Below are 20,416 nucleotides of genomic sequence, written 5' to 3'. Positions count from 1 at the left end.
CCCCCCACACACACACACACACACACACACATTGTATCCCTATCTCCTATCATTTTCTCTACTTTCTTCTCATCCTGTTCTTTCCATCCCTTCACTCTTTCCTTTTACTTCTCAGCTCCTCTCCTCTCCTCAGCATTTGTAATACTGGGTAGTGTAACCAGGGGTGTAACGTTGGGTGTCTGCTTTGGAAAAGCGACACAAACATTGATAAAATTGTAGATAAAAATAACTAAAAAAAGTGACAAAAAAATCTCAAAACTTTAAAAAAGCAACAATAACCACAGAGAAAATTGTCAATGTCAAAAGGCTATTATCAAAAAAGGCAAAAAAAACTTAATATAAAAACCAAAACTTAAAAAAAAAAAAATGAAACATTTTGAAAAAAGCGGCAAATGTAGGAAAGCAACGAAAACATTGAAATGGCAACAGAAACATCTAAAAAAATCTATATTTTTATTTCCTCTTTGGTAATCGGCTCTCCTCTCCTCTTTTCCATCCTCCTCTCCTATCGTCCCCTCTCTTCTCTCCTCTTTCCTCTCCCATCTCCTCCTCCTCTATCCCAGTTTTTCTTTTATCTCATTTCACTTCTTTTTCTTCTCTCCTCTCCTCTCCTCCTCCTTTACTCTGTATTCTATAGTCTGCTTGCCAGTTATTTTTTGTACAGACATACAGTGGTGGAATGTAACTAAGTATCTTTACTCAAGTACTGCACTTAATTACAAATGTTGAGTTACTTGTACTTTACTTCTTTTTTCTTTTCTTCATGCCACTTTTTACATCCATTCCACTACATTTCAGTGAGAAACATTGTACTTTTTACTGCACTAGATTCATCTGACAGCTTTAGTTACTACTTTACAGAAGTAGCTGCTACCTGTCCTACACTGTACAAAACATCTCCTCAGTATCTGATAGCTGCCTGTCCCCAGGACACACTGTAAAAAAACTGTCACTTTAGACAGCCCAGGGTCTACAAACAGCAACAAAAACAAACTTTGCCCACCTGCACCACGAAGCATACACAAACTGGGTTGCAGCGTTCCAGCCAATTACTGACAAGAAGGACTGATCCCTGTGTGTTTCATATCAAAATGTTCTCACATTTTCTCTTGAAAGACCAAGAGCCTCTCCTCTCTAAGCGTAGCTCCCATGGCGCCATTTTAATGCTACAAAGCACTCACAGGGCGGTAGCATTCCATTGACTGACATTCATTTTTACAACACTTTGACAGCAAATAACTTTACACCTGAAGTATTTAAATACTTTATTTGTCCATTGTTTATTTCTAAATAAAACATGACAATGTATAAAAGGCTCCATTACCTTGTACCTCACGTTAAGGCTCCGTAACAGACATTTTTGTTAATATAGGCTAACTATTGTATAATCACCACGCGACTTGCTGTCGCATAGTCAACAAATCACCGTATTGTCAGGAGAAGCTCGCAGACAGTTTGGACTTACATCACTTAAATTACTAATGTTAACTAGCATCTTAGTTAGCAGTAATTAGCCTGTGCCCATGTTATCTCCTTACATATATCTACACTCTCCGTCTCTGCTGATTGGGAATGATTAAGATTTCTCTTGGCACAGCTACCAGAAGACTAACAACCTTCAGACAGGTTGCTAACGTTACATTTATGTCTTCAAGCTCAGTTGAGCGCTTCTAATATCCTTCACTGGGCTCTGTCCAGAGCAATGAGATCTATTGGTCCATTTCTTTAACTGTCTTTGGTAACAACGTGATTTGTTAGCATTTTGAAATTCCTAAAATCTCTTTTGAAAACAAACCTTAACCTATGATGTGTTGTACAAATGCTAGTAGTATAACATATGATTAAAATAGTAAAAAAAAAATTAACTAAAATGAAGTTTTGTAATATCGCTTTTTTAATAAGGAGTCTTGTTGGACATCATCTGGACGTCCCGGTGCAGCTTTTGTCCTCAGAGGCTTAATTTAAGATCAGAAAACTTCTTCCACCACTGTATGTACGCGGGATATATGATTTTTTTTGTCCTATCTACTTCCATCTTCACATTTGATCTTAACTGATCCGCCTGCTCAGATAAAAGGTGGGATAACCACCCTGCGTAGCCCAAATAAAATCATACATATACAGTATATCTCCTCTCCTCCTGGGATTCTTAGCCCATCACTTCTTGTCCACTTTGGTCTGTTTCGCCTCTATTTGCTCTCTGCTCAATCTATTAACACGCCTAAATAAAACCAATACTCTTCCCCTCTCCTTGTCATATGGATTCGAAGAGTTCTCGTTTCTGCAAAGCAGCCTTTAACAATAGATGACACAAAAAGTTGATTGCAGCGAAACACCCTGACGGTACTGAGAACAGCGATATAAACTAATGCAGCCATTGTCTCCTTCGCTCTCTGGTCATAGTTCACTTTTCCTTTGCTTTATGTAATTATTCAGTTATTTATTTTTCTTATCTAGTTTTTTAACATAGTCAGTGTACGTTTTTATATGAGACTGGGTTGTTGTATCTGCTATTAGAAAAGTCTGTAGAAATACTGGCAATTGTACGGCGTTAATATGAAGCAAGTTTCTGGAATGATTCTTCTCAGGTGTTTTTACATATTTAGATTTTTGGATTTTCAATGTCAATGTCAATTTTACTTACAGTATGTAGCACATTAAAATTCAATTCAATTCAATTAAAAAAAAAAAAAAAACAACTGTGGCTGAACCAGACAGAATATCAAATATAAAAATGATCACGTAGAATACCTTGTAACAAATGACACAGAACAACCTCCATCTGACGCCCGGACTCAGCTATGACCAAAGACCACCACAGGACACCCGGACCCTTTTTGTTAATCTATTAACTTTTTTTCTCGTGTCATTGGATTACGTCTTTTTTCTTAATGTGTCGTTATGTTTTATGGTGTGATTGCTCTTCGTTTCTGCGTTTGGAGAGGCATCTCAACAGACTGTAGGTCCAACACTGATTGTTAACATTTTAGTTGAATTTAAGTGTTGGGGCATTCTGTCACATTCAAAACCGCCGTGAGGCGATTGGATTTAATACGATTTTTGTTACATGCATTTTTACAATGTCATTTCAAATCTGCTTACAAAAATAAACATATACGTTTATTTAGCAATTTTTTTGTGTCCATATGTGTTGTTCTGTGTAGTGGCAGGACAAGTCTCAGCTGCTACAATGAGTTTTCTTTTTTTTTTACCCCCCCTGGCGCGAATGTCAAACTCTGCATGTGAGCTACAGATTCAGAAATTGCACATCCTCTGACAAGTGCATTGTGGGACTTGGCTCTAGTGGCTGTAATTCTGCAAGGCTGGATTTTGGGAAAGACACTTCATGTATTAGGAGACCACTAAGGTCTGTATAAAAGAGGCTTTAGATACAGTATTAGGGGACCACTAAGGTCTATATAAAAGAGACTTCAGATACAGTATTAGGGGACCACTAAGGTCTATATAAAAGAGACTTCAGATACAGTATTAGGGGACCACTAAGGTCTATATAAAAGAGACTTCAGATACAGTATTAGGGGACCACTAAGGTCTATATAAAAGAGACTTCAGATACAGTAATAGGGGACCACTAAGGTCTATATAAAAGAGACTTCAGATACAGTATTAGGGGACCACTAAGGTCTATATAAAAGAGACTTCAGATACAGTATTAATGGACCACTAAGGTCTATATAAAAGAGACTTCAGATACAGTATTAGGGGACCACTAAGGGTATATAAAAGAGACTTCAGATTATTAGTATTGCCCTAAAATTGTTTACATTTATGGTTGCCAGAGGATGCCAGTAACTTTGGTGATCCCTGCTTTTTTCTCTAGCACCACCATGAGATTGACATTTGGGAATTTGATTGGCTCTCAAATGCAATGCAAGTTTGTAAAGAAATACACGTCCCCAGAACTATAGGACTTATTTGTTTTTTTTACATTAGTTTTTTTTAATAATGATTATTATTGCCCTATTTATTGTTTATATATTACATTTAACATTGTTTTATCCTCCCTGGTCAAAATTAACACTTTTTAAACACTGTTTTTACTTCTTTTTTTTTCAATGCATTCTAATGAACGGGTCCGTATATCGTTCAAAATTGTATGCACACTAAAAAAATATGATATCCTAAAAAATTAAGAGCCCGCCGGCTGGTCATGTGAAACACTCCAGTTTTCTCTGAGTGAAATGATGATAGACAGACTTCCAAAGGTAAAACATAGAGCATGTTAACCTCCTTTTATCAGCCAAATATCTTCTTGTTATTTCCTTTTATCACAGAATAACAGGCGATAAACAAGTTTTGCTGATTGAATGTAAACTTTATTAGCGGTTAAATTTGATTGATTATTAATGAGAGTGACCGTTTAGTGTTCTTCACAATCCCAGACTTTCATATGGCATGTTTGTTTAAATGTAACGCAAAACAGGCTGTAATGGCATACAGTATGTCTATGTCGACCAGGCTGTAACTCCATGGATGTTAAGTAAATGCAAAAATATCTGTATTTGTACAAAAATGTACAGAGGTGAGGCATGGAAAAGCAGTTTTAGAAAGATGAAAATATATTTGGGTCCACCAAGGACGGGGGGTCAAGTTGTCCCATGTTATCCTATGGAGCTGTGGGGTGTTATTTGGATGTCCTGCAACAACCTCAAATTACACCTTTTGGAAGTACCATCCATGATATATACTTTGTATAGTAAAATATTAAAGTTGTTGGAAGTTTATATGGCTTAACTGTATGTTTTATTTGTCCCCCCATGCTGTTTCATTCGTCCAGTCCAGGAGGTACAGATGAAACATTATGCACGTCCCACTTTTTCTGTAATAACTCCTGAACGGTTTTGTTCAAAGCTGAAAATGCAACTGTATTTGACCGATGACAGGTGTGGGTTGACAAAATATTCAGTGTGATACGATTGCTCTGTAAATGACGTTCAATTAAAAAGTGTTTCAACTGTCCCTGCTTTCCCCTTTATATAACGCAGGATTAACACATCGCCAGCCAAAGCAGAAAACCAGTCTGCTAATTTATGCAGGTTTTCCTTCTGTAGAAAGCGCATCAAAAAACACCCACAACCATTACTTTCTATGTAAGCTCACACAATGGCTGCGTAACAACTTGATGTGTGTCAACCCACAGTATGTTGCAACCCGTTAGGATACACCGCTGTCCTTTTTCCAAGTGCTGACATGTGTCAATTTTTCAGAACGGCGGTTATGTTAGCAAATGGGCTCCCGAGGCTTCTGTTAGTCGACTACTTTTGTCTGTGTTTATCTAGTTTTATACGGTTTATGGTTTTGATGCGTTCAGTGGTTAGTGTCTGCGTTATGCATTTGGCTCATATGATTTTCAAATGAGCCCCTTTAATAAGTAATACGTCTTGTTGTGTATGTATTTCCACACTGTATTTTACAGCTGGGACAATATGCTTTGTCCCGATTCTATTCTTTCACAATACATCGATTTGTATTGCGATTTTTATTTACTGCTATTCTAGAAGTATTGCAATTGGATAGCTTTCAGGAATGGGATTTTTTTAACACGTATTTACATTTCCATACTAATTTGGAACACTATGAACTTTCTAAGACGCTAAAGCTTTTATGATTTCATCCTGTTGTGTTTCCTCCAGAGGTATCCAGCAGCAGTTGTCCAGCTACAGGGAAACGGTGATCCGGCAGGCCACTGTGGCGGCAGGCTCGGCTGTTCACCGGGACGACGCGCCAACCTGCGGCATCTGCCACAAGACCAAATTCGCAGATGGCTGTGGGAACCTGTGCTCGTACTGCCAGACCAAGTTCTGCGCCCGCTGTGGTGGGCGAGTGTCACTGCGCTCCAACACGGTAAGAGAGATGTGGACCACAGGGTGCCAATGTAACAACTTCCCTTGGCTGTTTACTCATACATAGCCTGCGAAAATCCTGTAAGGGTGAATGCCCAACGAGGTGTACATTGCCAGGTAAGCTATCAATGGATGACGGCAAGGCGTGAACCACCCAACGTGCAAGTCCATTAATACCTGACAATTGACACCTTGGAGGGCATGGACCCGCTTATACCCATAGACAGTAGAACAAATGGACAAAGCTACGCCGTAGACTTCTGACAGAGACGTCAATTGGAAGTACTTTTCTGGTGATGGCTGAGCTTGTAGACGTAGATGTGACATGAGCCACCTGTCTGAAAGTTGTAAGTCTTCTGGTAGCTGTGCCAAGAGAAATCTCAATCATTCCCATTATTGCAGAGATGGCGAGTGTAGGTATATGTTATGAGATAACATAGACACAGGCTAATTACTGCTAACTAAAATGCAAGTTAACGTTAGTAATTAAACCTAAACAGCTAATGTAAGTCGAAACTGTCTGCAAGTTTCTCCTGACAATACGGTGATTTGTTGACTATGCGACAGCAAGTTGCGTGGTTATGACACAATTGTTAGCCTATTTACTCAAAAACATCTGCTGTGGAGCCATAACATGATGTACAAAGTAATGGAGACTTCTTTAGAAATAAACAACGGACAAACAGAGTCTTGAAACGCTTCAGATGTAAAGTTATTCAATGTCAAAGTGGCGCTCAACTGAATGGCAGTCAATGGAATGCTAGCAGCGGGCGAATGCTAGGTATCATCAAAATGGCTCCAATAGAGGTATGATTTGTGGGGACTGGCTTACCTCCTTGCCTATACCATGGCACCTGCTATGCTAGCAAGATTCAAATTAAATAACTTAATGTACATTTGGCAATCAGAAAATATAAATTGACAGTAAGTTTAACAACAAGACCAGCCATGTCATTTTCCTCAACATTTGGAGGATTTGCTTGTTCAATGTTGTGATGACACGTTGCTCCAACATCTTCCATCGGTATTCTACTGGGTGACTGGGACGACTGTGAAGGCCACAGCACATGATTCACATCTTTTCCATTCTCATCTTACCATTCAGTGAGACACCGGGCCCTGTGGTTAGGGGCATTGGAGACCAAACCTGTTTTATCATGGATCGGATCACTCATGCTAACTTTGTAAGGATTTGCATTGACTCTTACCAATAAGGGAAAAAGTACATGAAGCCCCAAAACCAACAAAAGGCAGTCAATGACAGATCAACAATACAACTGAATTAGGGCTGTTAATCGATTCAAATATTTATTTGCAATTATTTGCGTATGATTGTCCATAGTTAACTTGCTATTGATCAATCGCAAATTAATTGAACACTTCTTATCTGTTCTGAATGAAGTTTTTAATGCTCAAGTGGTAATTGAGACTTAGACGTACTCCGGTGCTAACTCAGTTTACATGGACACTACATACAATGTAACTTTAGTTTTGTGGCAAGAAACATCTGGAAGAGCTTTGAAACTCAACTTCACTTTCAAAAGACCCCTTTTTTATCCATTTCTGCTCGAGGTTCTTTTTTTGAGTGGGGCTTCTTTTCAATAATTTAATAATCATGGATTTAGTTAAAAATAAATCAAAGTAATAAAGCCTGTTACTCAGAACGGAAAGTCTCTCTTTAGATTCAGTGTGTGGCTCTTAAAAGAGTTTTTTCTTGATTCAGGATCAGGTTCAGTGATATTTACTACCAACAATGTAAAGCGGGGGCGGACTGGGACAAAAATTCAGCAGTGGCACCGTAGCCACACCAGCCCACATTAGCACGCCCATGCAGCCCCACCCACGGACACGTGCATTAACTAATTAAATTTGTACAAATGGGGAAATCATATAAGCAGTACCTTAGGTAACATATTTTTAAACATTTAATTTAAGTAACTGGCAAACAATCCTTACTACTTTGTAAAGAAAACATGTTTATAACAAATTGACACATACTGCCTATTTATGCCGTTTCTGTCATTCTCTACAGTATGATGTTCTTTGTTGTCACTGTCAGTCTGTTCGATTGTGTTGTGACACTGTACATATTGTCTGTCTGATCTTCCATCTTTTCATCTGTTCAAACTCTAACACTGCAATTAAAATATGTTTTTATGGCTCCCTGTCATAATACGTCATGGTATTTCATGGGCTTTCACATCTGGGATTTGGCGCCGGATACGACAACACTTGACCTCAAAGTCCAGTTGTTTAATTAGCATGAACAGAGCTTATGGTAACTTTTTTCCCCCCAAGGAGCACGTTTTGCTCCCAAGTTGAAAAATGTAGGAGCAGAGCAGAGTCTTGGGGACCAGAGCAGATGTAGTGATGTCTCACGCCAAACAATGTCTGATCATTTTAATGAAATGAGCTGGTTTGACCACTAGACCAGAACACAGGACCTGTATTTACTTCCTGTATTTACTTTCTTGCTCCCGCCTCCAGACATATGCGGCCAATAAGAGGGCTGGACATTATGCCTGATTCGTAATGTAATATAAAATTTGGGACGCGTGGATCTTTCCAGTTGCAAAACCAAACTAAACCGATTGAGGTCAAATTGCTCCAAGTTAACTAAACGCACCAACTGATTGGGACCAAAGAAAACAAACTACAGGTGTGAAAACGCCCTAAGAGGCTGGATGGCGGCGCTGTGTAGCAACCCCAGGTGGCTAGGAGTTAGCCGTTTAGCTCTTCAAAACACCTGTTACTGACAAAAGAGCACAGTTGTAAAGCTGTGTTACGCTCTCATGTGACTATGTCGGCTGGTGAGACCAGCTGAACAAAATGGCACGTGTGAGTGTGTGTCTGTGTGTGTGCTCGGTTAGTGTGTAAAAGATGAGAGAAGCATCTCAAAAAGTAGCATTTGGAGTATTGATTAGTTAATAAGTTAGGGTCCATCGAGGTGTGAGATTTTCAGGCTGTCCCATGGTGGCCCAAAATCTTTTGTCCCAGGCTCTACCGGTGCCTGTAAGCCACGGTGGGTGGCGGGTTTGGTGATCCTCTAGATGTTATCATGGAACACTTTACAGTAGCTGATAACCATTCAAATTCCCAACGTTATTGCTGCATTGCTTCCTGATCTCCGGCCCAAGTCACAGAATGCTTGAGTGTTTATCGCAAATCAAAAAAATGTAGTGCCGTAAAAAGGGGGGATTTGAGTTAAGTCATTATTATTACATCAATTTTGACAGCCCTAAACTGAATAAATAAATAAATAAATAACATTGACTGTTAACTAATTAAAATAGAGCATTAGAAGGACTATAAAGCTTAATACTTTTCTTTTTAACTATTCCCTATTTCCTGCAAGCCATAATCTATCTTGTTCATTTAAACATTAAAACAGTTATGTCAAGTGGTAAGTTTTGAAAAGATTAAGTGTTGGGTCTTGTTTCCAGCAATCTTTCACCTCAAAGATTGTTTGTTTGTGGGACAGCATAAAGTTTATACCCATCATGGGATCCAAATCTGCACCAGACACATGCAGCTGTTTTTCAATCCATATCATAGCCGGGCCTCGGGTGTTAGAACTCAGGTGGAGGTGATGGGCGCTCTGGATCTGTGCTGATATTAACACCCATCCTGTGTGTGTTACCACGTATTTATGTGTGCCTTCACCCATGTGTGTGAACGCAATCTATGCCTGCATGCTTGTGTCTGTACTGTGTGTGTGTGAACCAGGCAGGAGCTTGTAAAGGTTAATTGGGCATTAGACTGAGCTGTGGACGAAGGGGGTGGTCTCCTAGTCTGTCCCAGTCTCTCAGGGGTCCGGAGGTGCCCTATACACACACAGCAGGGGGTAGGTGTGTGTGATTAGACACACACACACACACACACACACACACACACACACACACACACAAACACACACACACACACATGCACACAAAGTACATCCTAATTAGTTCCTACCTGACATGGGGAGAGTTCAACTGTGGGGTCCTGGGTGGTGTGTTGGGGTGGGGGGCAGCTGCATTCAGTAGGAGAAGGTCTTTGAAAGGTGGATTTTGCACAGACACACGCACACACACACACACACACACACAAACACACACACACACACACACATTGGTCCAGATGACAACACACAGAAAAGTACACTACGAACTATCAAGAACGATGCCTGCAGCTCACAAACAAGACACACAGAAACAGACACAGACAAACACACAAACAAACAAACAAGAGGCATATCATATTCCTTGAAATTATACTTTTGTCAGTGCGTAATGGTAGCAGTGTGTCTTTGCAGTGTTCCTAATGTTTCTTTTCTCGTGTAAAGGAGTGAGAAGGGAAATTGTGATAAATAATGGTACATAATACAGTCTGGACATTTGACACTGACACTACGAGACAAATGGTTTGTCCAAGCACTTAAAAGAACAGTTTAACATTTCTTGAAACACACTCCTGATACTGCTCTCATGTCCATGCAACGATTGAGGAGCTAGAGCCAATTAGCCTAGCTCAGCTTTGGGTGCAAGGGGAAATAGCCACCCTGGCTCTCTTAGAGTTCAAACTCAAACCTAACATTGATGGTAGAATAAAGTTAAGTTTGGCAAGAAATTGTTTAAACATTTTAGTTTGTGTACGTGTTAAAACTTGAGCTACCGATGTGATGGGTATATTTTTTAAGTTAGGACAGAGCTAGCGGTTTCCCCCTGCTTTTAGCCGCTATGCTAAGCAAGACTGTTTGCCGCACTCTAGCTCTGCTTGTCCTTTTTACATTTCTCTTTGTGTATTTGTTAAACTTGGTAGAAAGTCTTCATTAGTGAGCTTTACAGGCTCTGGTACTCATATTTGTGAACTTTAGAGAGAAACAGGCTAGTTGTTGACCCATGTTTCAAATATCTTGCTAAGAAATAGATTAATCTCCACCTGACTCATGCTGTGTACTTAAAACATGAAAGTGGCATCAATCTTCTCATCCTGCTCTTCGAAAGAAACAAAGAAATGTGTTTTCTTGCTAAGCGACCTCTTGCTGTTGAGTGAATAATAGCCGTCAACTCTTAAGGGGATTTTACACCTGAAAGTCCGAACCAAGGTCCAGAGCAAGGTTCAGGGATTTGTTAAATTGTATACATTTTGATCCTACATGGCGAAGCTACGTCCAGTTGTCATCACATACGTGGGCTGCGTCTCACCGTACTTGTAACTGATTGGTTTGTAGCCAGGCTTCCCCGTCCTCTCGTATCCTCTCTGTGTAGTCTGAGGTCTTTCCAGCTGGCCGCTGCTCTCCCTGTGCTACCGTGGCTCTAATGTTTTGTTGCGTTGTTGAGGAGCTGTAGTATTACTTCAGAGACAAACTGAAACCTACACACTGTACGTTTACTGCCACTTAAAAAATTAAACTGCACATTTATTCTCCGCTCTGATAGACAACTGTCTGTTCTGAGCGCATTCACCATCACACCCTCTCACATGTAGCTTACACACTGAGCACTGAGCTACTTCCCCCGAGCTTATAACATAAAGAGAGCCCACCAGAGCTTCCTGTATTTGGTCCCAAAGAAAAACAAAAATGCTTTCACACTAGAAACAAACCGGACCATAGTTTAGTTTGAGACGGACCACGACTACGTATTTTGGTTTTATACCTGTTATTTTGGTTCTGATCAAACTGAATAGTTTGAAAGTCCGTACCAAAAAAAGTAGATGTATAATCCCCCTTAGTAGCAAAGGCGGAAACAAAAAGTCTTAGGGTTGATAGTTCTCAGTACAAAGTGTGTGACTTTGACACCAGAGACTGTGATTTGCATCTGGTGTCCTACCAATAGTTAAGGATTTCTTTAGTTGTTAAGGCATTGTTTAACCATTTCGACTTAAGGATACAATCTTGAAGTTCTCTGTTTCCTCGTCTTTGGAGGGGCTTATGTCGAGGAGTTGTAATTGTATGTGTGGTTTTGGATTTCACTTTCACTTGTTCTAGAAATTTTACTGTCTGTAGGGATCGCTCTTTTCTTTGTTCAGCCATAGTAACCATTACTCACACTCACAACGTTAGCCGTACTGTTAAAAACAGTACACAACTTTACAGACTAGTGCGTTGATGAGCGAGTATGTCGCGTTAGCGCAGCCTTCCCTCTCAGGTGGACCAATGTCGCCATAGACACCCAGTTTGTAATACTATGAATGCTAGGGCTTAATCAGTGGACCATGAGCTCAATCACCATTGTGTTACATCATTCAGCAATAGATACTGACTAAACAGACATTTATGTAATTTAAAATCGTTAATTATATAGAGAGTTGTGGCTAATTCTTTTCGGTTCAGTAACTGTAACGTTATTGGAAATTGAAATATCTTTGTATGACAGTATCTGTTACTGGTTGGGCTGTAGGATCATTGCCATGCTTTCAGATATCATCTTTGCTCACATTCTCCCTGTCTTTCTTTTCATTACACATGGATGGCTGGCTGGGCTGCAGGAGGACAAAGTGGTGAGTGCTGTGTTTTTTTTTTCTTTCATTTCTGGACTACATAACTCTGCCTGCAACCTTTAAGACAATCTGTCTTAATGGCTTCAGACAGTATGTATGTAAGGGTGTATGTAGGCTACCTATCAGTCTTTCTGTCTGTCCATGTGTCTATTATTATCACAAGTGATGCAAGTTGTATTAGGAGAAGGAGTAGTAGTGACAGTGAGTAGGAGCCTTAGTGGTTGAAGATGTCATGCAGCATGTATTATGTATTTAATAAAAAGATACTTTAATCATCAACATATACAATGATCTCCTGGACTAAACTACATCATTTTGCAACTAGATTAAAACAATCAATTTTGGATTGTTTTTCCACACCATACTCAAGTCAAGTCAGGTCAACTTCATTGCCACTTTTGCAATATGTGCCAGACATACAGAGCAATTGAAAATAGGTTTCTCTCTCACCCACGGTGCAGTAAGGACACGTACGACAAGTATAATGGAAAATAAAAGGAATTTATACAAATAAACACGAAAAAATATTGAAATTCTGCTTGAGAAAATAAAGAGTTTCTGAGTATCTTATTTTATATAGTGGCCAGTGCTGATCCTGATGGGGGGTTTCAGAGTCCAGAGATGTTGGGGGCAGAGGGGAGGGGAGGGAGAGAGTGGAGGGTGATGAGCGTACTGAAAGCCTGGGGAATCAGTCAGGAGGCTGAAGATGCTGTGTGAGCGGTGGCTGAGGTCACCCACAAAGCTGTTTGCTTTGGTGGGTTTGGTTTGGTATACATCCAGGAGCGAGTGGAGTGGGACAGCATTGATCCGCCCAGCTGCGCTGCAGGGTCTTCTGGGTGGAGGCAGTGCAGCTCCCGTACCACACAGTTATGCAGCTGGAAAGGATGCTCTCAATGGTGACATTCCTATAGCATTAACCAGTATGCAAACAACCTGGACCTCAGAGGTCAATCATATAGGCAAAGCAACACACCATAGACAATATCATGCTGTGTGGGTGAAAGTGGCTACACACCTATGCAATCATGAAGAGAAGGTGTAAACTCCATGGAGAAAAGCCCAGGTTAGGAACAAGCTCAGTATACTGACAACATTTAAGATAATTAGTTAACAGATTTTTTTAGATTTGTCTTTCACCATGGGGTACACCTAATAGAAAATTTGTTTAACTGCGTCTGCCTTCTGAACACCAATCCATTTCTTTGACGTGAATGTTATATTATCCAATACAATTTAAATTCAAACAAGAAACACTGGTTAACGTGGTGTATTCATAAAAATTATGTATTGCTGTTGTGCCTCAACTCCAACAGAATTCATTTTACTGTGCTCAAAAACTCATTTGTAATTCGGCTTACGTATAGTTATGACGTAATACTGATTTGTCTGCCCGGTTCAGCTCTGAGGTTTTCACATCATCACACAGCGCTGTGAAGGAACACGTTATCTTCAGGCAGCTCACAGCAATTTAATCCAATTTCAGAAAAAGAGTCAAAGGCTGGAACACCTCCCACCCCCCACTCCCGCCACTGTTATAAAGTGTTCTGCGTGTGATGGGCAGGTCACCTTCCCCCCCAACACCAACATATACACACATACAGATACGTCTCGCTTTATTAGATAGATAGCCTGTCTAAGTGGCACCACGCTCTGTCTGCCACTTGTGGTCTGGAGCTGGTTGGGCTTTGCGTATGTGGGACTCTGAAATGTCCTGGAATTCGGGAATTGTAGTTTGTTTATTCACAGTCAAAGACAGTCCAAAGTAGGGCTGGGCGAAATGAAGAAAATCTGATATCACAATATTCTTGACCAAATACCTCCACATCAATATTGCGGCGAAATTGTAATGTTGACAACTGGTGCTTTGCCAAAATATCTTCCCATTTAGATTCAAGATAAATACTCTTCAGTAATGTGAACTTAATGACTAAGTGGGGAAAAGGCAAATAATACAACAGCTAGAACAGTCTGGTTAGTTCAGAAAACACTTATGTAAATGTGCTTTATTTATGTAACACTTTTCTAGTCTTAACGACTACTCAAAGCACTTTTACATCATACAGGAAACATCCACCATTCACACAGTGTGACCGAGGCTGCCTCATCAGATATACACTCACACACATTCACACTCCCATGCGCAGCACCGGGGGTAACTAGGGGTTCAGTGTCTTGCCCAAGGACACTTCAACATGGGACTGCAGTGCCAGGGATTGAAGCCCCAACCTTCCGATTGGCAGGCAACCGCTCTACCACTGAGCCACAGCAGCCCCTATCATGATATTACAATATCCCAAGTCGAAGACGATATCTAGTCTACTTTCACATTTTCGATATCATTTTGATATTTTGCCCAGCCCTAGTCCAAAGTAGTGCTACTTTGCACATTTTTGTGGGATCAAGGTGTATTTCAAATTTTAGCTCCCAAGGCTAAGCTGCTAGCGGCTAGAGCAGCAAAAGCCCTGTGTGCTTCTTTTACTATATATATTTAACAAAATCTTTTGCATTTCTAATCCAAACAACGTCAGACTTGGCACTGCACTTGTGCCTGAAGCAAGACATCTGTCAAGTTTAAAATCCATCAGAAGAGTAACAGACCGACAGACAGACAGACTGACAGACAGACGTTCCTGGAATTTATATATAGATGAAATCAACTCCTGGCAAATGCTCCTGGTGTTGAGTTTCAGTGTAGTGGATGAAGACTGTAAAATAGTAAGAAACGTTAAAGTCCTCCCCCCCTCCCCACACACACACACACACTCCTCTCCAGATCTTAGGGTTCCCCCACCTGCCAAATCCCATTTTACCCCCTGGGGAGACATAAGTCTTTGGTGTATTGGCCTGTTCCATTGCTGTGAAGAAGACTTCCTCCGCCGTGTGGCTGCATGGTTAAACGAAAGTTAAGCAGAATCATCCGATATGATACTGCTGGAGAAACGTTCCCGGCGGACATGCCTTTAACACCTTCCTCTGCTTGTGTAGTTGTGTCAGGTTTAGAACCTTTCTTGGCCTTGGCTGCCTTCCCTTAGGGCAGCTGCCAAACCGGCACTTTGATGATACTTGGCCGGGCTTGAACGCCACGGCTGTCCAAGAGTGCTTTGGTGGGCTGTCTCTCTCTCTCTCTCTCTCTCTCTCTCTCTCTCTCTCTCTCTCTCTCTCTCTCTCTCTCGCTAAAGCTCAGTACAACAATCCCTGGCTCTTAAGAGGAAGGTTTTGGCAGACTGGAGGCCTTATGTAGCACTGGCTGTATAGCTGGACATGGATTCATTTAATTACTTGGGGATTGATTAATTTTGCCTGGCACAGCGGTACAAAAGTGCAAAGTTACTCTTCCTGCTTTTTCCACTCTACTCAAACTAAACACTCAAAGTTAAAGTGAAAGTGTTGGCAAGGGTATTTCCTGGGCCTGAACGATGATACAGCCTGTCAGTGTGTCGTCTAGATCAGTATAACTGTTTATTTTTTAATAAAGTGCCTTTTAAACTGGGTTTCTGAGGTCAGTTCCTAGCACACAAAGGTATAACGCAACGTTACCACAGTGAAATGTGAGAGATTTTACATTTTACATAGCCCTAGAATGGATATTTGGCAGCACACTTTATCAAATGGTACTGCATATGTAAATGCTGTGGTGTTTTTGCAGTGACCTGCAAGAAATTACGTGACCAATACAAACTACTTAATAAGTTGTATGTGAAACTGTGGACTTTTTGCAGATGAAGTGTGAATGAAAGTGTGAAAATTTTCTTGGTTTCCTTAGCCCATGGATCTAGTAAGGAAACTTGATATTAAGATCCAGTATTACCAATGTACCCTTTCCTTGTAATAAAAGTTTTTCAGGCTCCCTGACTGCATTTTAAGGCCTGTTGAGCGTGTGCGTAAGTGTCCATTTTCTGGCTGACTTCCTGCTGACTATGTTTCTGTTAAACAAAGAGTCACTTTGGAGTGTTCAGAAAAATCTATTCATTGTTTAACATCTTTTTTCTCTATAACTACGCATGTTAATTTGTCATCTTTCAAGTCTATAAAATTTGCATTTTGACACCTATTTGGTCCAAAACGGCAAATAGATCAGAGGAATTTTGCAACAGAGAGTCGTAGCCTTGACATCGCCTGTCATTGGGCCGGCTAATGTTCCGCATGTAACTGTGTAATCTCTGCTAAGGTTGATCTAAAAATGAGGAAATGTGTTTCATAGTGCACATGAACAAGGTAAATGAGTGTCTACTATAAATAGCTATTAGAAAACTCTGTTAAAAGCTTTTGTGATTTTACCGGTTAAACAACAGTTTCTTTGTTCCAAAAGTAATTACCAAAAAGCTACAGGTCCCATTTAACTTGTTGCAGTGGCAACTAACCCTAACCCTAGGCCCAGAAAGGATTTCCCCCATAGACCACCATTGTAAAAGAGACGGCTGTAAGACTGCTGCCAGGACACCTCAAACTGCAAACGACTCTTTCTACTCTGAATTTTTAATCCACAAACTTTTTTATATTTGGAAAAAGTTCGGTCTAGCCAAGAAAAGCAATTTCAAAACCTGTGATGTCAACACAATGTAAGGTTTTTGGGCCGAACTGGAACTCATGGGCGGGGCCAGTGGAAGTAAACCACATAAGTTCTGGTTTCCCCTCATGTTTCTGCAAACACACCTGTTGAGGCTCTCCCATAAGCCTCGGTATTGATGGATGGTGTTCTCGACGCGTAGCAAAAGCTTAGCAGGTCCAGGCATCAGTTCTCTTTGGGTGGTGTTCCCGTTTATTATAAAATTAGAACAAAGGGTATTTCACATAAAGTGAAAGTTGACGTTGGAGATAAAAACATGACTAAAGTTAATAATAACGATATACGGCGTGCGTGGTGCTGGCAGCGCTGCATGTTGTGCTAACGATATTCAGGGCTCATTATCTGCAGGGATGGCTGCGCTCTCATGGAGAGATGAGTGTGTGTTGTTGTACTGAAGGGTTTCTCACAGAAAGGGCCATTTTTATGTCTTGATTACTTCCTTATGGGACACTACACACACACACACACACACACACACACACACACACACACGCTCACTTACACCTCTCTGCTCTCTAATTGTAATGTCCCACTCGGCTGTTTTTAGACCAGCTTTGATATAGAAATTCCTGCCATGGCTATTTTGTCTGCTGTCGTTTCCACTGCATTTCTACTGGTGCTGTAATTCATATAGACGTAATGTTGGTATTTTAAATGTACTGTACACAGAGCCTTTTCATTTTGAGGATGAAGTGCAGAGGAAGGCGGTAAATGTTGATTGAAATATTGTCAAAAGTGGAGCGAGTGGATGGAGAGCATGCAAGATATTTTCTACATTTTGTACATTCTTAATCATACATTTGAGGCTGCAACTTATCAATGCTTTTATTATCAACTCAACAATCATTTGTCAATATGTTTTGGGATGCAAAAAAATAGATTCCTTTCAGCCAATAGTAAAACAGATAATTACCCGATACTCATGTCCGATACAATGATATTACCAGTAATTTCATGTTTGCGTATTTTTTTAATCTTTTTCAATGTTTTCATCTTATTATTTAGATAGAAAAAAGAAAGATAGATGGATAGATGGATAGATAGATAGATAGATCGATAGATATATATTTATTGATCAGAAAAAATGGGAAATTATAGTGTTACTGCAAGACATTTTCAGTCACAGAACATACTGCAAATACAAATTAAATACTAGGATACAATATACATGAAATAAAAGGAGAATAGAAATCTTCAGACCATTGAAAACACAACAGTTATGATCGTTTCCAGTTTATAATATGTGAGGGGTTTTCCACATTGATTACTTTTACCTTTAATACTTTAATTAGATTTTCCTGATGATACTTAACACTTAATAAGTAATATAACTATATTACATTTTCAGTGCAGGACCTTTACTTCTAACATTTTTCCAGTGAGGTATTAGTACTTTTAGTCAAAGTACCTTAAGTAAAGGATCTGAGTACTTCTTCCGCCGCTGTCCAATTCTCAGGGCCGCCATACAGTTTCCCTCCCTCCTCCCTCACAGCCCAATCCTGTTTACTTTAAGGATTTTTTTAAGGAGACTCAGCATGTTTATTCATGTTAACATAATAGTTGTGTACCACAGCTTGCCCCGGGGGGGGAGGTGTCTATGAGCTCAGAGACAAGTCTGTGTCATGCTTGCGTAGATTTGTTCCAAAGCATCACAGAAGGCCACACTCATTTACTTTTGTCCGCGTTCAAATGTCACTACCCTTGGAAGAAGGTTAGTGACAAGCCAACGCAACAACAAGCCAACGCAACAACAAGCCAACGCAACAACAAGCCAACGCAACAACAAGCCAACGCAACATCTGGCCGCTGTGACCTAAAAAGTTAAAGAGGAATGAGCTACCAAATAAAGGCAAAGATGTCTGGAAAAAAAAGAAAAGAAATTGTACTACTGCATGTGTCTGATACTTTTGCAAATGTATATCTATTGATCTAAGCCAACAAGGAATTATGGCTCTGTGCTGCTTTGTGTCTAGGTTGCAGCGCACGAGAGAAGCCGGAGCGATGTGTCATCCGCTGTTAACGCCACAGCGCCTCATGATTACTATTGATCGCCAGTTTCGCTAGCTGCGTCCGTCTCCACGTCCATCTCTCATTGACTGGTTCACAAAAAAGCAGGCTCGCACACACACACACACACGCACGCACACACACACACACACACACACACACACACACACACACACACAAATACAGTCTCACTGTATGCTGCGGAGCAGGGTCTGGCTAGTCCACACAAGATTCCTGGATGGGAGAAATACAGGCTCTGGTTTATTGGCATTTCTTTAAACCAATCGCAATCGTCTTGGGCGGCACTAAGCGCCGGACGGAGCCACGGTGCCTCTGCAAAATAGCCTCTGGAAGAAACTTGTTTTGGTTGGACCTGTTTGTCAAAAGTTGTTTCAGTCGTGCTACATAAAACTCAGATAGGACCTCAGACCCCATAGTCCTCAGAAATCCACCGGAGAGTAGAATGCCAACACTAAGGAAGTGGAAGGTACCGGGACATCGCCATTTCTACCCACCGGGGGATCATAGGCAGGCTGGGGGAACTCACATTAATGTTAAAAAAACCTCATGAAGTAAAGTTTTCATTAGGACTTCAAGGGAAGCTCAGCTTCCCCTAAAGTGTAAAAAAATAATTGTCAAATATGTACTATTGTATGTACTCTATTGACTAAAAATGCGGTAGAATCCGTTGATCTCAATGTCCTTCTCATAGATTCCCGTAATGCAAAGTGCATTTCCCTGTTGAAGCCTAGTGTCCATGGACTTCAATGGGGCTGCTTTTGTTTTCATGGCTTCAAAACTAGACATTCATTGGATGAATGCTGCTATTATGTCCCGCCCAGCATCTCTGGGGGTGAATGGGGGAGTGGTCTGGCCTGGCCAGGCTTCTGCGTAATGATTGGAGGGTCTGTCAAAAGACTGCATCTCCTTTTAATTGACAGTGATTTTGTACTATAAAACTACACTGAAGCTATTCAAGCAGAGCTCAGCTCAGTACCATCGCAAATTTGTCAAATGTAGTCAAAAGACAAACTGCTGCAGCCTATTTCTTGGTATTTGCTTGGCGAACTTGCTAGCCAGTGTCTATCATACATTTCATTCAATTATACACCACTTCCCTTGTTTCAGCTTAACCTAATTCCCACATTTCCTCTTTGGAGTTCAACACGTTTCGTTAGATCGTTTGTTTATTCATTCATTCTCAAAAAGCAGTCAGAATCTAAAAGAATAAGTGTCCAAACACACACACACTTTCCTCTCTTGATTTCTTTTTCTTTCTCATACACATTCACACTCACTCACCTACTCACACACTCAGGCAGACCTTAACTGTACACTACCTGTGCTTTGTTTGCCAACTAGAGACATTTAGTGGTCAGAAAGGGAAATGCAGCGTTATAAATACCCTCAACTGCACTGCTACAACTCTGTGTACTGAGATCAAAGAATGTGTGTGTGTGTGTGTGTGTGTGTGTAAAAGAGAGAGAAAACA

General features: G+C 40.5%; 1 protein-coding gene across 5 annotated transcripts in view; it reads left to right on the top strand.

Moving 5' to 3' along the window:
• Positions 1–20,416, top strand: part of LOC117960400 (regulating synaptic membrane exocytosis protein 3-like) — a 139,315-nt gene that overhangs the window by 34,311 nt on the left and 84,588 nt on the right. For all 5 annotated transcript variants that reach the window (XM_034898283.1, XM_034898278.1, XM_034898279.1 and 2 more), the window contains exons 3-4: positions 5,655–5,865; positions 12,339–12,350. In XM_034898283.1, the coding sequence (XP_034754174.1) occupies positions 5,655–5,865; positions 12,339–12,350 (223 nt within the window). The remainder of the gene's footprint in view (positions 1–5,654; positions 5,866–12,338; positions 12,351–20,416) is intronic.

The sequence above is a fragment of the Etheostoma cragini genome, chromosome 17 (assembly GCF_013103735.1).
Source record: "Etheostoma cragini isolate CJK2018 chromosome 17, CSU_Ecrag_1.0, whole genome shotgun sequence".
NCBI classification, from domain to species: Eukaryota; Metazoa; Chordata; class Actinopteri; order Perciformes; family Percidae; genus Etheostoma; species Etheostoma cragini.
Note: the sequence above shows the minus strand (reverse complement) of the source record. Positions and strands in the feature narration are given on the sequence as shown.